This window comes from Gekko japonicus, unplaced genomic scaffold (genome assembly GCF_001447785.1).
Source record: "Gekko japonicus isolate JY-2015 unplaced genomic scaffold, Gekko_japonicus_V1.1 scaffold2519, whole genome shotgun sequence".
In the NCBI taxonomy this organism is placed as follows: Eukaryota; Metazoa; Chordata; class Lepidosauria; order Squamata; family Gekkonidae; genus Gekko; species Gekko japonicus.
Window position 1 is genome coordinate 231,986 of NW_015164271.1, and position 19,257 is coordinate 251,242.

Below are 19,257 nucleotides of genomic sequence, written 5' to 3' on the forward strand. Positions count from 1 at the left end.
CAGGGTCACACCAGACAGCTGCACATGGAGGAACGGGGAATCAAACCCGGTTCCCCCGGATTAGAGTCCTTCGCTCTTAACCACTGCACCAAACTGGCTCTGGAAGATCAAGGGACCAACAGGGCTAACCATCCGAAGCTAAAAACCTCTGTATGTCCGCGCAAAGTCTACTGGCTGGTTATCACAGCACGAGACGCCTTTCCATTAGCACCATCCACACAGCCTCGCACACCCGGTGTGTGCCCCGTCCCCACCTGCCCACTACCCATGGGGCAAAGCTCAGAAGGTCGGCTTGCTTGAAGCCCGGAAACACCTTCTGTTCAATGTTCCCTCTAAGCTGTGGAGCCTTGTGAGCAAAAATTCTACTTTGTGAGCTGCCGGCGTTAAAGCTGTGAGCGAGCGATTTGGCTCCTGCATAAATTAGTTTGCTCTGGAGCCCCCCTTCCCGAGCGAAGACAAAAATGTGCGAGCTGGAGGCTAAAAAACTGTGAGCTGGCTCACACTAACTCGGCGTAGAGGGAACAATGCGTCCTGTCCCCACCAGTTCTGTTTCTCCGGCCTCTGCCTCCCCCAGCTTCAGCGGATCGTCGCTGCAGTATTCATGCCCTGGAAATTTTTTCCTTAGCATAGTTCCCCAGTTCTGTCCTCCTGCATTGTTTGCTGGTGGTCTTTGCTGTCCGACAGAATGGCTTCTCACCTTTTGTGCCAGTTTGGCGTTGTGGTTAAGTGCGCCTGTTTGGTGTTGTGGTGAAGTGCGCGGACTCTAATCTGGGAGAGCCGGGTTGGATTCCCCCACTCCTCCACTTGCACTTGCTGGATGACCTTGGGCAAGCCGTAGTTCTGACAAGAGCTGTTCTTGAAAAAGAGCCGTTTCTCTCAGAGCTCTCTCAGCCCCACCAACCTCCCAGGGTGTCTGTTGTTGTGGGGAGGGGAAGGGAAAGGAGTTTGTGAGCCGCTCTGAGACTCCTTTGGGTAGTGAAGGGCGGGGTATAAATCCAATCTCTTCTTCTCTCAAGAGCAGTTCTCAAGAAAGCTCTCTCAGCCCCACCTGCCTCCCAGGGTGTCTGTTGTGGGGAGGGGAAGGGAAAGGAATTTGTGAGCTGCTCTGAGACTCCTTTGGGTAGTGAAGGGTGGGGTATAAATCCAATCTCTTCTTCTCTCAAGAGCAGTTCTCAAGAGAGCTCTCTCAGCCCCACCTGCCTCCCAGGGTGTCTGTTGTGGGGAGGGGAAGGGAAAGGAGATTGTCAGCCGCTCTGAGACTCCTTTGGGTAGTGAAGGGCGGGGTATAAATCCAATCTCCTCTTCTCTCAAGAGCAGTCCTCAAGAGAGCTCTCCCAGCCCCACCTGCCACACAGGGTGTCTCTTGTGGGGAGGGGGAGGGAAAGGCGTTTGCGAGCCGCTCTGAGACTCCTCTGGGTAGTGAAGGGCGGGGTATAAATTGTAATCTCTTTTGTTCTCTTCTCCTCTCGTAATCCGCCTTGGGGCTCCACAGAGGAAGTTTCTCATCTTGCCTTTGCCCTTTCGCTTTGGGAAAATCAGAGGTGCGGGGATGCACCAGATTCGAATCTTTACTGAAGCCAAGTGGGCTACCAGGAACTAACTGTTTTTTTTTTTTTTTAAATGCCTGTTTTATCAAGGTGGGCAGTATCTTCTCCCTCTGTATCAAGAAACCCAGTAGCTCACGCAAGCTACAGAGGCAAAACTGTCCACAGTTTGGAACCTAGTTCCCAGAGAGCCACAGTGGCATAGTGTTTAGCGCAGGGGTGTCAAACATGTGGCCCGGGGGCCGGATGAGGCCTGCAGTTCCATCAGGCCCGCAGTGGAACTGGCCGTCTCCTGCTTCCAGTTCTGTTGCTGCTGTTGCTGCTGCATCCTAGCTTGCTTCGCCAGACTCTCTTAATCGCTCAGCCATTTCATGTTTTAACCTGGGTCCTAGACTCAGAACTCTGAGCATGAGATTTCTGTGGTGAGTGTCGACAAAATCAAAACTAGGTTTGCAGCTCACAGAGCTAATGTTTTAAGCATGTTTTTATTTTAAGTTAAAAAAAAAGTCTTCGTTTTTGTGTCCTTTATAAAGTTTGTATCTCCGCTACCTGGCATTACATTTTATGACACACGTGGCCCGGCCGGATGAGGTCTCATTTATGTCAGATCTGGCCCTCATAACAAATGAGTTCGACACCCATCGTTTAGCGTGTTGGACGATGGTCTAGGATCAAATACGCTGCCAAGGGAACTGGCTCCCGGGGTGGGGTGGGGGACGTAAGTTCCCCCTCACTGGCAGTCTTCAAGCTGCATCTGGGCAAACACTTAGCAGGGACTCTAGTCCAGGGGTGGCCAAACTGTGGCTCCCCAGCAGGGCAGCTGGAGGAACGAAGGGGACCGCATGCCTCCCCGATCGGTCTTCCCTTCCCCAGCCAGTGTTTCCCTCCCTGGGTAGGCTTGAGTTGGAAGGGCGCAGAAAAAGAAAGCAACTTTAGCTTTAAATGCGTTCTCAAAGCCCCTACCCCAATGGCCAGCCTGGAGAAGGCATTGGTCCAGGGCCGGCTCGCCCGCTAGGTGAACTAGGCACTTGCCTAGGGCGCGCCGGCCCTCAGGGGCGCCAAACTGCGCCCTGCTGCCGCCGCCCCCTAACCGGCTGCCCGCCCCTCGCCGCTCTCTCTTTCTCTGCGAGGGAGGGAAGCAGGGAAGGGAGGACGGAAGGAAGGCGACGAGAAGGCAGAGGGCGCCGCGGGGGGGGGCGGAGGGGGGCTCCTCTTCCTCCTCCTCAGCTAATCCAGAGACGGCCTCGTAGATAGTGGCGGCCTGGCCCCGGGTGCGCTCCAGACCCCTTCCCTGTCCCGGCTGCAGCCCCCTCCGGCACTTGGTCCCGCTCTGCAGCCGAGGAGGCGGCAGCAGCACAGGCTGCAGCAGGAGGCAGAGGAGCCTGAATGGGCAGCGGGAGATTTTTTCTCTTGTCCCCATCGGCACCCCCAGTTGGCCCCTCGCCCACGTCCCCCGCTGCAGGTGTCGGGTTGGCCATGCGGGGAGGGGGGCTTCTGGGGCGGCAAAAGAGTCTCCAGGCCCCACCGGGAGGTTGGCATCTGTGCCCGCCTAGGGCGCAGAAGCACCTTGAGCCGGCCCTGCATTGGTCTCTTTAAATCCCTACTCCAAGCCAAGCCAGCTGGCATGGGGGGGGGGGGCCTTGGAGGACACATTTAAGGTTAAAGTTGCTTTCCTCCTAACCTCTCTCTCCCTCTCCCATCTATTTGCTTTCATTGTTTCTCTCTCTCTCTCTTTCTTTCCACCTCTTTCATTCATTCTTTCCACCTCTCTCTCTCAGACAAGACAAATATCATTAGCAAACAAATAAATATAATTGGACAAATGAATATCATTATCAATATCTGTTTTTACTCCTTTTGTTTTTACTTTTGGCAGTCTCATTTAATGTTGATAAAAAGCAAATTTGCATATTTTAAAATAAAAACATGCTTGTAATATTTGTTCCTGTCTTGCGGCTCTCAAACGTCTGACGTTTATTCTGTGTGGCTCTTACATTAAGCGAGTTTGGTCACCCCATTCTAGGCTGATCCTGCACTGAGCAGGGGGTTGGACTAGATGGCCTCTATGTCCCCTTCCAGCTCCGTGATGCTAAATCCCCACTCTGCCCTGGAAGCCGGCTGGGCGACCTTGGGCCAGTCACACCCTCTCAGCCTAACCTACCTCACAGGGTTGTTGTGAGGATAAAACAGGAGAGGAGCCAGATGGAAGCCACCTTGAGCCCCCACTGGGGAAAGGAGGGGTATAAACAAAGCAAGCAAATAAAAAGGGAAGGTGACAGAAGCCGGAAATCCCAGCGCCAGGTTGACCAGCCGCGTTTCTAGTCTTCATGGTGATTAGAAAACAAAAGCGCCTTACCTGGCGATCGCCATGCCTATGTAGTACGACAGGGGCATGATGGAGACAAGCGCCAAGGTGAACTTCGCCATGGAGGAGGTGTAATGGTTGTGCTTGTCGGCGTAGCCCAGGACCAGCGTCACGACCACGAGGCCAAACAGGTCTGAGTGCGAGCGGATTAAGGGAAAAGAGCCCGTGGTTCCTTGCAAGACTGTTTCCTCCTGGCATCGGTGTCTCCCCTTCAGGTAAGTGGAACTGGACCCCTGGAGGGTGCTTGCGATGCATAGATGGGCTGAACGTCCTCAATATTCCCTCGCTACTTCGGGGAGGGGCCGTGGCTCAGTGGCAGAGCCTCTGCTTGGCATGCAAAAGGTACCAGGTTCAATCCCCGGCATCTCCAGTTAAAAGGACCAGGCAGGAGGTGATGGAAAAGACCTCAGCCTAAGACCCTGGAGAGCTGTGAAGAGGGGCCGTGGCTCAGTGGCAGAGCCTCTGCTTGGCAGGCAGAAGGTCCCAGGTTCAATCCCCGGCATCTCCAGTTAAAAGGACCAGGCAGGAGGTGATGGGAAAGACCTCAGCCTAAGACCCTGGAGAGCCCTAAAGAGGGGCCATGGCTCAGTGGCAGAGCACCTGATTGGCATGCAGAAGGTCCCAGGTTCAATCCCCGGCATCTCCAGTTAAAAGGACCAGGCAGGAGGGGATGGAAAAGACCTCCGCCTGAGACCCTGGGGAGCGGCTGCCAGCCTGAGCAGACAATTACAGAGCTTGATGGACCAACGGTCTGATTCAGTATTAAGTAGCTTCATGTGTCCGTTCCGACTGAAGCTAGAAACTAGCCCGTAAGCCATGCCCTGTGAGTGGTCAGTACACATGCGGGACCTTGCGCAGTTCCGCAGGGCCTGCAAGACGGAGCTCTTCCGCCAGACTTTCGAGTGGGAGCCGCCGCCACCACTATTCCATCATCGTTACTGTTACCCTCCATCATCGCACCTCAACCACCAATTGTTTGGGTATTAAATGGGGTGCGAGACGTCCCTGGATGAAGATGGGATGGTTGTGCTGCTAGGAGGTAAGCTGCTGGTCTGGAATTAATAAGTTTTTCCAGAACCCATCTTGCAATTCATGATTACGGGACATCTAGAGCACCAACACTTTAGTGTTTTGTATTGTACTGTTTTATTCTGCTTTTATTTGTTTTAACTTTGGCACTTGTGCCTCTTTGTTAGCCCCCCTGAGCCTTCGGGGTGGGCGGGATATAAATCCAAAAATAAATAAATAAATAAATATAAATAAATAAAATAAACATGGCTCAACCTGAACCGAAGAGCCCTGGGGAAATCTCGTTGGACGGCCCATTTCACTTTGCGGAAGTGTTCTCTGAACATCGGCAGAGTGCTTCCCTCTCACCAATCAATGCCTATCCCCATAGTTCAGGGATTCAAGAATATAGGGCTTCCCCACAGGGTTGAACCTCTGCACCTCTGGAAGACCTGGCCCAGGAGCTGAGAATAAGGACTCCGTTCTGAGCATCACTCCCTGGTACCCCCCACCGGACTGCTGCAGAAGGAAGGGGGCACAGAGTAAATCAAAATCATTATTATTCATCTGAATTTTAAACTGTCAACAGCCAGTCTGGTGTAGTCGTTAGGAGTGCGGACTCTTATCTGGGAGAACCAGGTTTGATTCCCCACTCTTCCACGTGCAGCTGCTGGCATGACCTTGGGTCAGCCACAAACTCTCTTGGAGCTGTTCTCTCAAGGATAGTCCTCGAAAGAGCTCTCTCCGCCCCACCCATCTCCCAGGCAGTGTTCCCTCTAAGCTGAGTTAGTGTGAGCTAGCTCACAGTTTTTTAGCCTCCGGCTCACACATTTTTGTCTTAGCTCAGGAAGGGATGGCTCCAGAGCAAACTAATTGATGCAGCAGCCGAACCGCTCGCTCACAACTTTAATGCCAGTAGCTCACAGAGTAGAATTTTTGCTCACAAGACTCCACACCTTAGAGGGAACATTGCTCCCAGGGTGGGGACGGGAAGGGAACGGAGATTGGAAGCCGCTCTGAGACTCCTTCAGGGAGTGAAGGGCAGGATATAAATCCAATCTCTTGGCGTAGTGGTTAAGCGAGCAGACTCTAATCTGGGAGAACCGGGTTTGATTCCCCACTACTCCACTTGCACCTGCTGGATGACCTTGGGCAAGGCGTAGTTCTGATAAGAGCTGTTCTTGAAAAAGAGCACTTTCTGTCAAGAGCTCTCTCAGCCCCACCTACCTCACCAGGTGTCTGTTGTGGGGAGGGGAAGGGAAAGGCGTTTGTGAGCCGCTCTGAGACTCCTCTGGGTAGTGGGCGGGGTATAAATCCAATCTCTTCTTCTCTTGTTTGGTGTCGTGGTTAAGTGCGCGGACTCTAATCTGGGAGAACCGGGTTTGATTCCCCACTCCTCCACTTGCACCTGGCTGGATGACCTTGGGCAAGTTGTAGTGTTTTTTTATTATTATTATTTTAATATTGTTTTTATTTCATAAAACATGTTCAACACCAACACCCCCCATGTGCAACTTCCAGGCAGTAGAGACATGAATAAAATTCCATACAGTATTATATCACAATCAATCTCAGTACAACTCTATTACTCTATTAACCTTCCATCTTAATCTTATAATCAAATTAACCTCGCAATTTCCTATTAACTGACTAATCACCCCAAATTTTTTAAACTTTCCCAAATACCCCGCCATCCTTCTAAACCAGTCCTCCTCTTGATCTTTAACCTATTCATTCTACGTATCTTCATTGTAAGATACTCTAAAATTATTATATTATTCATTTTTTCCCTCCAATGATTAATCGTCCGTTCCTCAGCTTTCCAATTCCTTGCAATCACTTGTCTTGCTGCTACTAACATCAAATTTATCCATTTACATTCCTCTTTTAACCTTAACCCTATACCATCCAAACTAATAAGTGCCATTGCTTTAGATATTCTAACCCTTCTTCCCACAATCCCCAACATTTCTATTCCAATCTGATCCCAAAACTATGCCTAATAACACCTTATACAATTTTGAAACTATTTTTGCCTTATCTTCTCCATATTCTTTTACCAATTTTTCAAAGGGAGTAGTAATTCTCTTCCCAATATGATTAATTTCTTCTTCCTTCAGCAATGACTTTTTTGCAACCAATTCATCTTATTCAACACATGTAGTTCTGATAAGAGCTGTCCTTGAAAAAGAGCAGTTTCTGTCAAGAGCTCTCTCAGCCCCGCCAACCTTACAGGGTGTCTGTGGTGGGGAGGGGAAGGGAAAGGCGTTTGTAAGCCCCTCTGAGACACCTTTGGGTAGTGAAGGGCGGGGTATGAATCCAATCTCTTCTTCTCTCAAGAGCAGTTCTCAAGAGAGCTCTCTCAGCCCCACCCGCCTCACAGGATGTCTGTTGTGGGGGGGGGGGAAGGGAAATGAGTTTGTGAGCCACTCTGAGACTCCCTTGGGTAGTGAAGGGCAGGGTATAAATTCAATCTCTTCTTTTTCTTCATCCATGGCTTGGAATCAGGTTACCAAAGGAGAAGAGAACAGCTCTGGTTCCTCTAAGAGTCACCCAGCCAGAGATTACCAAAGGCCCAACATGAGGGTTGCCAACTCCAGGTTGGGAAATTCCTGGAGATTTGGGGGGGGTGAAGCCTGAAGCGGGCGGGGTTTGGGAAGCCGAGAGACTTCAACGGGGTACCATGCCACAGAGCCCACCCTCCAAAGCATCCATTTTCTCCTGAGGAACCCATCTCTGTCGTCGGGAGATAGGATGCAATTCTCCAGGCCTCAGTTGTAGGGTGGCGACAGGTCCTGCCTGGTTTCCAGTGGGGAGCGCCCGGATCTGTTTTGGGATTTTCTGTCGTGTGCGCTGTGATGACGTCACTTCCGGATTGTTGCCGGCGGGGGGGGGGGGGGGGTCTTGTTTTTGGGCCCGACTCTTTTGTTTTAGCCCCATTTTTAATTTTACCACAGAGTTTTGCCCAAAAACTAGAGCATCCTCCCCCCAATGTCAGCGATGTGATGACGTCATAACCAAGTGACATCATTATGTCACATTGGGGCCGTTTGTGGGTGGGTTCTCCCCCCTCTGCTTGCCAAGGGCCCCCAAAAAGCGGGGAACCCCAGACCAGACCAGGGGCCAGGCAACCCTTCTCGCCTGGAGGTTGGCACCCCGCCTGCAGCCTGATATTAAATACTGCTTATTTAGAAGTGAGGCCCACTGAGTTCCGCGGGGGCTCTAGCTTTCCTTCGCGTTTCCTTTAAAATCCCCCCCGCCCTCAAATTTAGCTGCCAGGACCGCTTTATCCAAGAGGAGAACATCATCGTGGGAAGAGGGAAGAAGGAAAACGCTAATCCTTTCCCCCCTTGTTAATTTCTTTAAATGCCACCCCCCCCCCCAATATATATGTATGTTCACCTGCAAGTTTTCCTCAGCAGGCGCAAAAGCAACTGAGGGGGCCAGTTTTGTTCAGTGAGAAAACGGCCAGGGAGCCAGGGGCAACACTCCCTCTAAGCCGTGGAGTCCTGTGAGCAAAAATTCTACTTTGTGAGCTACCGGCATTAAAGTTGTGAGCAGGGGATTCGGCTGCTGCATAAATAAGTTTGCTCTGGAGCCCTCCCTTCCTGAGCCAAGACAAAAATGTGTGAGCCGGAGGCTAAAGAACTGTGAGCTGGCTCACCCTAACTCAGCTCAGAGGGAACACTGGCCACGGGTTCAAGTCCTCTTCTCTCTTTTCCTCCTCCTTGACAAAGCAATCTCGGGAGTTACATCTGCAGAAGAAAAAAGGCGGCGGGGGGGGGGGGGAGAGACACTATTCTGGCTTACGATTCTGCTTTTAAGAGCAACAGTTTATTGCCTGAACCAGACCCCCTGCCGAGGTCCGTGCAGCAGGACCTTCCTTATTCAAGGCACAGCTGCAGAGAGGAGTGGTGAAAGTTGGCATCCCTAAAACTGCTAGTAATTGTCCTTAGAGTTGCAGCTCAATTTCAGGTCTCTTTACCCAGGAAAAAAAAAAAACTGCCCCGAGTTCAGTGGGTCTTGCTCCCCAGTAAGCGTGCTCAAGTGCAGGGCGGCAGGCAATTAAACGTGTGCTCTTTTCTCATCCACGTCCACGGAAACGAGGCAGGCTTGCTTTTCTGTGGGCTCCACACCCGGCGGTTCCAAAAATCTGCCGGGTGAGCTGCTCCTTGAATTGGCTTCTCTCCCCCCACCACCCCACCCGGCTGGCTCTCTTCCCAGCTTGGAAGAGCTCTTCTCCAGACCTGGCATGAAAATCCGTTTTTTGGCCTTGGAAGGATCACTGCCATCTGAGCAAGGAAAGGGTTAAGAGCTCTGCGAAGCCCCCCCCCCCCCGGGCTGGAGAAACAACCCTCCTCCTCCTCCTCCTCTTTGCCTGCCAGGAGCACAACCCTGTCATGCAAGCCGGCAATTACCGGTCTGCCTGAAGAGAACATCTGGGAGGCCTTTGCAACAGCTGGCTCGTTGGTCTAGGGGTATGATTCTCGCTTAGGGTGCGAGAGGTCCCGGGTTCAAATCCCGGACGAGCCCTGCTTTTTTGTCCCAAATGAGTGTGTGTGTGGGGGAATACAATTTCATCCCCACATCTAGTTTCTAAACCAAGCCAACCTGTTTCCCTCTGCAGGACAGACTGTGAATCAAAAAGGGAAACAAACTTAAACCCTGAAACCTAGGCTCAAGAGCCTGAAAAGGTAAGCCAGACTGAGCACAGGCCAAACAAAACTTAATATAATATATAAAAATGCATGTCTTTATCTGTAAAGAATTAAAGGTAAAGGGAAAGGTTCCCTTGCTCGAAAGCCAGTCGAGTCCGACTCTAGGGTTGCGGTGCTCATCTCCGTTTCAAAGCCGAAGAGCCAGCGCTGTCTGAAGACATTTCCGTGGTCATGTGGCCGGCATGACTAAACACCACGGCGCACGGAACGCTGTCACCTTCCCACCGAAGTGGTCCCTATTTATCGACTTGCAATTTCTTGCTTTCGAACTGCTAGGTTGGCAGGAGCTGGAACTAGAGACGGGAGCTCACTCTGTCATGCGGCACACTCGGGTCTCGAACTGCCGAACTACCGACCTTCCACAGCCTGCAGTGCAGCGTCTTAACCACTTGAGCCACCGCATACAGGGTTCCAATTACACCTCATATACAAACTCCAAAATCATATATATACACACACAAGGGCCATTTTGTATCCATGCTGCATAATTGTACTGTATTATGTACAGTGTTCCCTCTAAGCTGAGTTAGTGTGAGCCAGCTCAAAGTTTTTTAGCCTCCGGCTCACACATTTTTGACTTCGCTCAGGAAGGGATGGCTCCGCAGCAAACCGATTTATGCAGTAGCCAAAGCACGCACTCACAACTTTAATGCTGGCAGCTCACAGAGTAGAATTGTTGCTCACAAGACGCCACAGCTTAGAGGGAGCATTGATTATGTATTATGGTGCAAGCCAATTTGTTCCTCGTTGTGTTCGACCTCTGAAGGAGGCCGAAACAGGCCGAAACGCAACAGGTCAAGTCCATTGGCTCTTGTCTGTACATATGATTTTGGAATTTTTATATGAGGTGTACTTGGGCCCCTATATGTTTTTTAATCCTTTACAAATATATAATATATAAAAATACATGTATTTATGTTAAGTCTTAATTGTTGGCCCTCTGCTCAGTTCGGCTTACCTTTTTAGGTAAGCAATGGTATTCCCAGTAGTCATGTATGGCTGCGAGAGTTGGACTATAAGGAAGGCCGAGCGCCGAAGAATAGATTCTTTTGAACTATGGTGCTGGAGAAGACTCTTGAGAGTCCCTTGGACTGCAAGGAGATCAAATCAGTCAGTGCTAAAAGAAATCAACCCTGACTGTTCCCTGGAAGGCCAGAGACTGAAACTGAAGCTCAAATACTTTGGCCACGAAATGAGAAGGGAGCACTCACTGGAGAAGACCCTGATGCTGGGAAAGACTGAAGGTCAAAGAAGACGGGGACGGCAAAGGGTGAGATGGTTAGACAGTGTCACAGATGCAACGAACATGAAATTGAGCAAACTTCAGAGGACGGCGGAAAACAGGAGGGCCTGGCGAGATCTTGTCCATGGGGTCGCGAAGAGTCGGACTCAACTGTGCGACTGAACAACAACAACCCTCTGCAGGACAGACATGTAAAAGGACTCTGCGGGAAGCGTAGAAGTTTTGCAAACGAATTCTCCTTTACTCAAGGTCTACAGAGGCTCGCAGTCTGGCACCCAGAGGCTGCTGCTGGGGAATATTTTATTATTTAATCCATTCCTTCGTTGGTGTCCCGCCTTTCTCCCCAAAAAGTCTCCTCACCTCCATTTTTGTCCTCCCAACAACCCTGCAAGGTAGGTAAGGCTGAGAGAATGTGGCTGGCCCAAGAGAAGAAGAAGAAGAAGAGATTGGATTTAGACCCCGCCTTTCACTCGGAGTCTCAGAGCGGCTTACAAACTCCTTTCCCCTCCCCTCCACACAACAGACACCCTGTGAGGTCGGTGGGGCTGAGAGAGCTCTGACAGAAATGGCTTTTTTTCAAGAACCAGCTCTGACAGAACTATGGCTTGCCCAAGGTCATCCAGCAGCTGCGAGTGGAGGAGTGGGAAATCAAACCCGGTTCTCCCAAACTAGAGTCCGCGCACTTAACCACTACACCGAAACCCAGCCAGCTTCCACAGCACACGTCAGGATTCGAACCTGGGTCTCCCATGTCGTAGTTGGACACTCTTAGCCACTGCACTACACTGGGTCTAGGGGGCCAACTGAGCTGGGAAATTCCTGGAGATTTTGAGGGGAGGTGCTTGGGGAGGATAGGAATTGGGGAAGGGAGAGAACTCAGTGTGGTGTAATACCATACAGTCCACCCCTCCAAAGCACCGGTTTTCTCCAGAGGAACTGATCTCTGTCATCTGGAGATTAGTTGTGATTCTAGGGCGTCTCCAGGGGATTTATGGAAAAATATATGACACTGTATATAACAGATGTAGGGGTTGCAGTGGCTCAGAGGTTAAGACGCTGAGCTGCAGACCGGAAGGTCAGTAGTTCAGCAGTTCGAGACCCGAGTACCGCATGACGGAGTGAGCTCCCATCTCCAGTCCCAGCTCCTGCCATCCTAGCAGTTCGAAAGCAAGAAATTGCAGGTTGATAAATAGGTACCGCTTCAGTGGGAAGGTAACAGCGTTCCGTGCGCCTTGGTGTCTAGTCATACCGGCCACATGACCACGGAAACGTCTTCGGACAGCGCTGGCTCTTCGGCTTGGAAACGGAGATGAGCACCGCAACCCTAGAGTCGGACTTGACTGGCTTTCGAGCAAGGGAAACCTTTACCTTTACCCAAAACGCAGAACCGAAAAAAAAAGGATACTGACAGCAAAGACATTGATCCCTTCGACGGCGTATTTGTAATAGTAAGGGTTAAACGCACGGTAACAGCAGAGAATCACGTCGGCATCCAGGGGCACCTCCGTCTGCCGGGAGTTGGGGAGTGGAGGGGGAGGGAGGAAAAAAAACAAACTGGACAGTCACCAAACTCCACAGCTAAGAGCAGCACCTCCATTCCAACTGGTTGGAAACTTGCCTCCAGAAGAGATGCTACATTCCTCAGGTCTGCTTTAGAAGATACAAAGAGCCCTGCTGGGTCAGGCCAGTGAGGGTCCATCCCGTCCAGAATCCTGTCTCACACAGGGGCCAACCAGTTCCTCTGGAGGGCCAGCAACAGGGCAGAGAGGCTGAGGCCTTCCTAAGAACATCAGAAGAGCCCTGCTGGGTCAGACCAGTGGTCCATCCAGTCCAGCATCCTGTCTCACATGGTGGCCAACCAGTTCCTCTGGAGGGCCAGCAACAGGGCAGAGAGGCTGAGGCCTTCCTAAGAACATCAGAAGAGCCCTGCTGGGTCAGACCAGTGGTCCATCCAGTCCAGCATCCTGTCTCACATGGTGGCCAACCAGTTCCTCTGGAGGGCCAGCAACAGGGCAGAGAGGCTGAGGCCTTCCTAAGAACATCAGAAGAGCCCTGCTGGGTCAGACCAGTGGTCCATCCAGTCCAGCATCCTGTCTCACATGGTGGCCAACCAGTTCCTCTGGAGGGCCAGCAACAGGGCAGAGAGGCTGAGGCCTTCCTAAGAACATCAGAAGAGCCCTGCTGGGTCAGACCAGTGGTCCATCCAGTCCAGCATCCTGTCTCACATGGTGGCCAACCAGTTCCTCTGGAGGGCCAGCAACAGGGCAGAGAGGCTGAGGCCTTCCTAAGAACATCAGAAGAGCCCTGCTGGGTCAGACCAGTGGTCCATCCAGTCCAGCATCCTGTCTCACATGGTGGCCAACCAGTTCCTCTGGAGGGCCAACAACAGGGCAGAGAGGCCAAGACTTTCCCCGGATGTTGCCTCCTGGCTCTGGGATTCAGTGGTTGACTGCCTCTGAATGTGGACATTCCCTTTAGTCACCATGGCTAGTAGCCACTGACAGACCTCTCCTCCATGAACCTCTCTAATCCTCTTTTAAAGCCGTCTATGCCTGTGGCCATCACCACACCCGCTAGCAGCACGTTACAATTTTAATCACTGTCTGTGCAAAGAAGTATTTCCTTTCGTCCTTCCTGTATCTACTGCCCCAACAGCTTCACTGGACGCTGTCGAATTCCAGTATTTTAGGAGAGACAGGAAAAGGCTTCTGTGTCCACTTTCTCTACCCTGTGCATAGTTTTATAAAGCGTTTTTTTAATAACGCAAAACAGTTGCAGGTGGATGCAACCCTGCACCAACTTCATCGAAGGGTACTTGATCGCCACACTTGGCCAAACACTTGTACAATGTGGTGTCCAAAACGAGGCAGAGGTGGATCGATGGACTGTGCTTGGGGGCAAGGAAACCCCCCCGACCTGCGCCGACTTCCTTACCTTCCTTAGGGGAGCGGTGGCACAGAGGATTTATCCTCTGGTTAGTAACATCTGAGCTGAACAGGACGGCTGTCAGTTCTAACCCCGTGTTGGTGTGAGCTACCAGCCTTGTCCCTAGCTCGCCGTCCACCCAGCAGTTCAAAAGCTTCAGCGAGTAGATAAAATGGGTACCACTCCTTAGAGAGGGTGGGCACACCAAAGACCCCCCCCGGTGGGGGAGGTGTTAGCCGGCGACCGGAATGCTCAGCTCGCGAGATTGAAAGCCTAAGAAAAAATCTCTTCGACTCCGAGAAGCCTGTAATGGGCCGTTCCGGCCAGGCGGTGGCAGTGCGGTGCTGCAAGACCTGGAGAAGCTGACGTCATCTAGCCAAGCCGAAGTGAATATGCCGACAGAACACATCTGACAGTGCAGCTGGACAAACCCTCGCCGACTGTGAATGTGTGTGTGATTTGAAAGATATATGTTGTCCTCCCTTACCCCCATAAATCATTGTTAGTCCCGCGTGAATGAGTAACTGTAAATCGCTCAGAGCCAGCAAGCTCTGCAGGATTGAGCAATTAATAAATTGAAAGGTTATTATTATTATTTTATTATTATTACCTTCCTCAGACGCTGCACGAGAACACGCTCCGGGGGCATCAGCAAGACCTTGGTGATCATGCGGGCGTTCATCTTGGACACCGGGATGATGAAGACCAAAACCCAGGAGATGCAGCACACCAACCCGTGGGCCAAGCAGAGGACGGGGTAACCCAAGAAAAGCCAGACGTAGGTGCTGAGACGCCGCTGGAGGAAGAGAGGATGGCAGTCAGCGGACGTGACGCGTGCCTTGTACAGAATCAGACCCTCAGCACATCAAGGTCAGTATCTGCGATAATACATGCTGTATTCCAATCCTTGGAGTTGGTATTAAACATTATTTTCATACCATTTATAAACTCTGGACCATCTTTTTTGGAAAATCTTATCATCTTTTCTTTGACGTATAAAATTGCTTGTCCGTTTCCGCAGTTTCCTATAATTTTCCTACCAAATCATCTCTAGAGGGTAATTTCTCGGATTTCCAACATTTAGCTACAAGAATTCTAGCTGCAGTAAGTATATATGTCAACAAGTATACATCAGAGTGCCCATAACAATCTGGTATAATGTTCAAAAGATATATTTCCGGTAACAGTTGTAAATGTATATCCATTATCTCTATTATTAGCTGTCTGATATCTTCTCACACCTCCACCACACATGAAAAAATGTACCTATATTAGTTTTGCATCTCCAACCGTTTTGCGAAGCATCTTTATAACATTTGGATACTCTATCTGGTGACCAGTGCCACCTATAAAACATTTTAAAGATGTTTTCTTTGAAGGAGGTCGATCTTGAAGGAGGTCTACCTGAGAGACCGCCTTTCCCCGTATGTTCCCCAGAGAGCACTGCGATCAGGATCCCAAAACCGCCTGGACCTCCCTGGCCCTAAGAAAGTCAGGTTGATGGCAACCAGGACGAGGGCTTTTTCGTCTGCAGCTCTGTCCTACTGGAACGAGCTCCCTGCCGAGATCAGGGCCCTGCAGGACTTGTCACAGTTCTGCAGGGCCGTGAAAACAGAACTTTTCGGGCAGGCGTTCCGATAGGAGCGACGTTTTACCAGCAGCGCCCTGTGGCGAACTCTGATCCCATACGAGCTAATGTGGCAGTACCGCCGAATGTGTCCCTAAATTGCACTTTAGTTTTATCACCATCTAATGAATGTTTTATATTGACTGGTTATGTTTTAACTGATGTTTTATATTTTATTGTGAATGTATACTGCTTGTCAGCTCCTGGAAGCCGCCCTTAGCCTGCCTACCGGGGAGGGCGGGGTAAAAGTGAAATAAATAAATAAATAAATAAATAATAAAATCTTAATAGTTTTACAGCTTTCGATAATAAACTTATAAATAAATACTAAAAAAAAGTCAGTATCTGCGAGACCGCCTCTCCGTCTATGAGCCCCGGAAGGTTTTACGATCTGCGAACATCGATTTATACCGGGGCATTATGATACTGGCTGATTTGTTTTCAGTTCCCTTCCTAATCATCCCCAGCATAGCGTTGGCCTTTTTTATTGCAGTCACACACTGTCTCGACATTTTCATTGAGTTTTCTACTACGACTCCAAGATCTCTCTCTTGGTCAGTCTCTGCCAGTTCAGACCCCATCAACGTGTATTTATATTTAGGATTTTTGGCTCCAATGGGCATCACCTTGCACTTGGCCACATCGAACCCCATTTGCCACACTGATGCCTACTCGCCCATCCTTGACAGATCCCTTTGGAATGCCTCACAATCCTCCCTGGTTTTCACCACCCTGAACAATTTCATGTCATCCACAAATTTAGCCACTTCACTGCTTACTCCTAACTCCAAATTATTAATGAACAAGTTAAAAAGCATCGGGCCCAGTACTGATCCCTGCGGTACCCTCCTGCTTACCACCCTCCACTGAGAAAATTGCCCATTTATACTCACTCTCTGTTTCCTTTTAAGTAGTTAGTTTTTGATCCACAAGAGGACTTGTCCTTTTATTCCATGACAATTGAGCTTACTGTGCCTACTAAGTCTTTCCTTAATAACATTTTCCACCAACTTACCCAGTATTGATGTCAGACTGCCTGGCCTATAATTTCCCGGATCTCCTCTGGAACCCTTTTTAAAGCACATAGATGAACAAAACCTATTGAGGCAGACTCAGCACGGTTTCTGTAAGGGAAGATCTTGTCTCACTAACCTGTTAGTGTTCTTTGAGGGGGTGAACAAACATGTGGACAAGGGGGATCCAATAGATATTATTTACCTTGACTTCCAGAAAGCTTTTGATAAAGTTCCTCATCAAAGGCTCCTAAGTAAGCTCAAAAATCATGGGATAGAAGGACAAGTCCTTTTATGGATCAAAAACTGGCTAGTTCATAGAAAACAGAGAGTGAGTGTAGGTGGGCAATTTTCTCAGTGGAGGGTGGTAAGCAGTGGGGTACCGCAGGGATCAGTACTTGGTCCACTGCTTTTTAACTTGTTCATTAATGATTTGGAGATGGGAGTAAGCAGTGAAGTGGCTAAATTTGCGGATGATACGAAGTTGTTCAGGGTGGTGAAAACCAGTGAGGATTGTGAGGCACTCCAAGGGGATCTGTCAAGGATGGGCGAGTGGGCGTCAACATGGCAAATGGGGTTCAATGTGGCCAAGTGCAAGGTGATGCACATTGGAGCCAAAAATCCTAAATATAAATACACATTGATGGGGTCTGAACTGGCAGAGACTGAGCAAGAGAGAGATCTTGGAGTTGTAGTGGATAACTCACTGAAAATGTCGAGACAGTGTGTGACTGCAATAAAGAAGGCCAATGCTATGCTGGGGATTATTAGGAAGGGTATTGAAAACAGATCAGCCAATATAATAATGCCCCTATATAAATCAATGGTGAGACCTCATTTGGAATACTGTGTGCAGTTCTGGTCACCACACCTTAAAAAGGATATTATAGCTTTGGAAAAAGTGCAGAAAAGGGCAACTCGAATGATAAAAGGGTTGGAACACTTTCCCTATGAGGAAAGGTTAAAGCGCTTAGGGCTCTTTAGCTTGGAGAAAAGACGACTGAGGGGTGACATGATCGAGGTTTATAAGATTATGCATGGGAAAGAGCAGGTAAAGAAAGAGGTACTTTTCTCCCTTTCTCACAATACAAGAACTCGTGGGCACTCCATGAAACTGCAGAGCGGTCGGGTTAGAACGGATAAAAGGAAGTACTTCTTCACCCAAAGAGTGATTAACACATGGAATTCACTGCCACAGGAAGTGGTGGGTGCTACAAGCATGGACGGCTTCAAAAGGGAATTAGATAAGCATATGGAGCAGAGGTCCATCAGTGGCTATTAGCCACAAGGTATAGCTAGGGGCTCTGGGGCAAGTGATGCTCTGTCTTCTTGGTGCTTGGTGGGGGGGGGTCAACAGTGGGAGGGCTTCTAATGTCCTGGCCCCACTGGTGGACCTCCTGATGGCACTGGTATTTCTGGCCACTGTGTGACACAGAGTGTTGGACTGGATGGGCCTTTGGCCTGATCCAACATTGGCGTCTCTTATGTTCTTATGTTCTTATGTACCCTCCCCCGCTCAATGCAAGATGATCAAAGCTACAGCACTGCCAACAAATGGATGTCCTGTCTCCTTACCAATGCTGATTTCTCCATGCCTACTACCCCACTGCAAATCACACCTGCTATTGTCATTTGGAAAACAGAAATGAGAAATTAAGGAAAAGGCAACAGAATTAAAAAAAAAACCTGCTACAACACATCTGCCCCTTTGCAAGATCTGTATAGACAAAATTATGGTGCTGGGTGAATCTAAAGGAAGAGGGAAACCATAGGCTGCTAGAGAAAAGGACCTTGTTCGGAGACTGCATCCTGCAATGACTTTAGCTCCAAAAGCTGGCTTGTCATTCGCCTGCTAATGTCATTTGGCATCTGAAGTCACTTTCCAATATATAGGGCAGATGGACTCACATTCTAGCTATATCTGAAGAAGTGAGCAGTGACTCATGAAACTTCCTCCCCTGTGAACCAGAAATACTACTTTTGGGACTTAAAATGGAAGAAGTCAATATGGCAAAAAGGAGATTGATGTGGTATATGATCACAACTGCCAGAATGACATATGCTCAATGTTGGAAACAAGACAAAGTCCCTGAAATTGGGGAATGGATTAAAAAACTACTTTTTATTTATTTTTATTTTTTTAATAATTTTTATTGAGTTTTCAACATTAATAAAATACAAACAGACATATCACATATATACACAAAGATACCCTCCACCCACCAGCATCCCTCCTATCGTCTCATATCTTTCCATGTTGCACAAGTTGATTGGTAATTTACATAGTGTCTACATTATTTCCGTACTCAAATGCAGTTCTTAAATGCATCAAATGATATTTCCCCTTGCTAAAATTACCTCTATATCTTTTTCTTTCAACCTGGGTTACTCAATTCATTCTGCCAGACATTCCTATCACTAACAAAGATTTCAATTAATTATTCTCACCCTCCTACCATTAATTTAGAAAAGTATTAGAAAGTGTTTACTAGAAGCAATTTATACACAAAAACCCACATTAATAAGTTTATTATAGTCAGCCCATGCTGTGCCTGGCCTTTCTAAATTTAAGAGTCACATGTTAAATGGTCATATACTCTTATTGTCATTTAGGGCCTTTGGTTTTATTATATTTTACACTTACAATTTAGCATTCAGCATTTAACAGTTCAATCACCAGCCAATAATTCATGTGTGGCCTTCATTCTGATATTATATTAATTTCTTTCTTACCACACATTGGTTCCTAAATTAATCATCCATCAATCAGTCCATAACTTCAAGTTCATAATCGAAATTTGCTCCCATACATAT

General features: G+C 49.0%; 1 protein-coding gene and 1 non-coding gene across 2 annotated transcripts in view; one reads left to right on the forward strand and one right to left on the reverse strand.

Annotated features, from left to right (window-relative positions):
* The window catches only part of LOC107108323 (putative cation exchanger C521.04c), a gene marked incomplete at its 5' end in the record, with an annotated part of 52,559 nt that overhangs the window by 28,265 nt on the left and 5,037 nt on the right, over positions 1-19,257 (reverse strand). The window contains 3 exons of the mRNA XM_015408744.1: positions 3,901-4,042; positions 12,284-12,386; positions 14,414-14,599. Of these exons, the coding sequence (XP_015264230.1) occupies positions 3,901-4,042; positions 12,284-12,386; positions 14,414-14,599 (431 nt within the window). The remainder of the gene's footprint in view (positions 1-3,900; positions 4,043-12,283; positions 12,387-14,413; positions 14,600-19,257) is intronic.
* On the forward strand, positions 9,379-9,450 carry TRNAP-AGG. Its single transcript has one exon. It is a non-coding gene; the product is annotated as a tRNA-Pro (tRNA).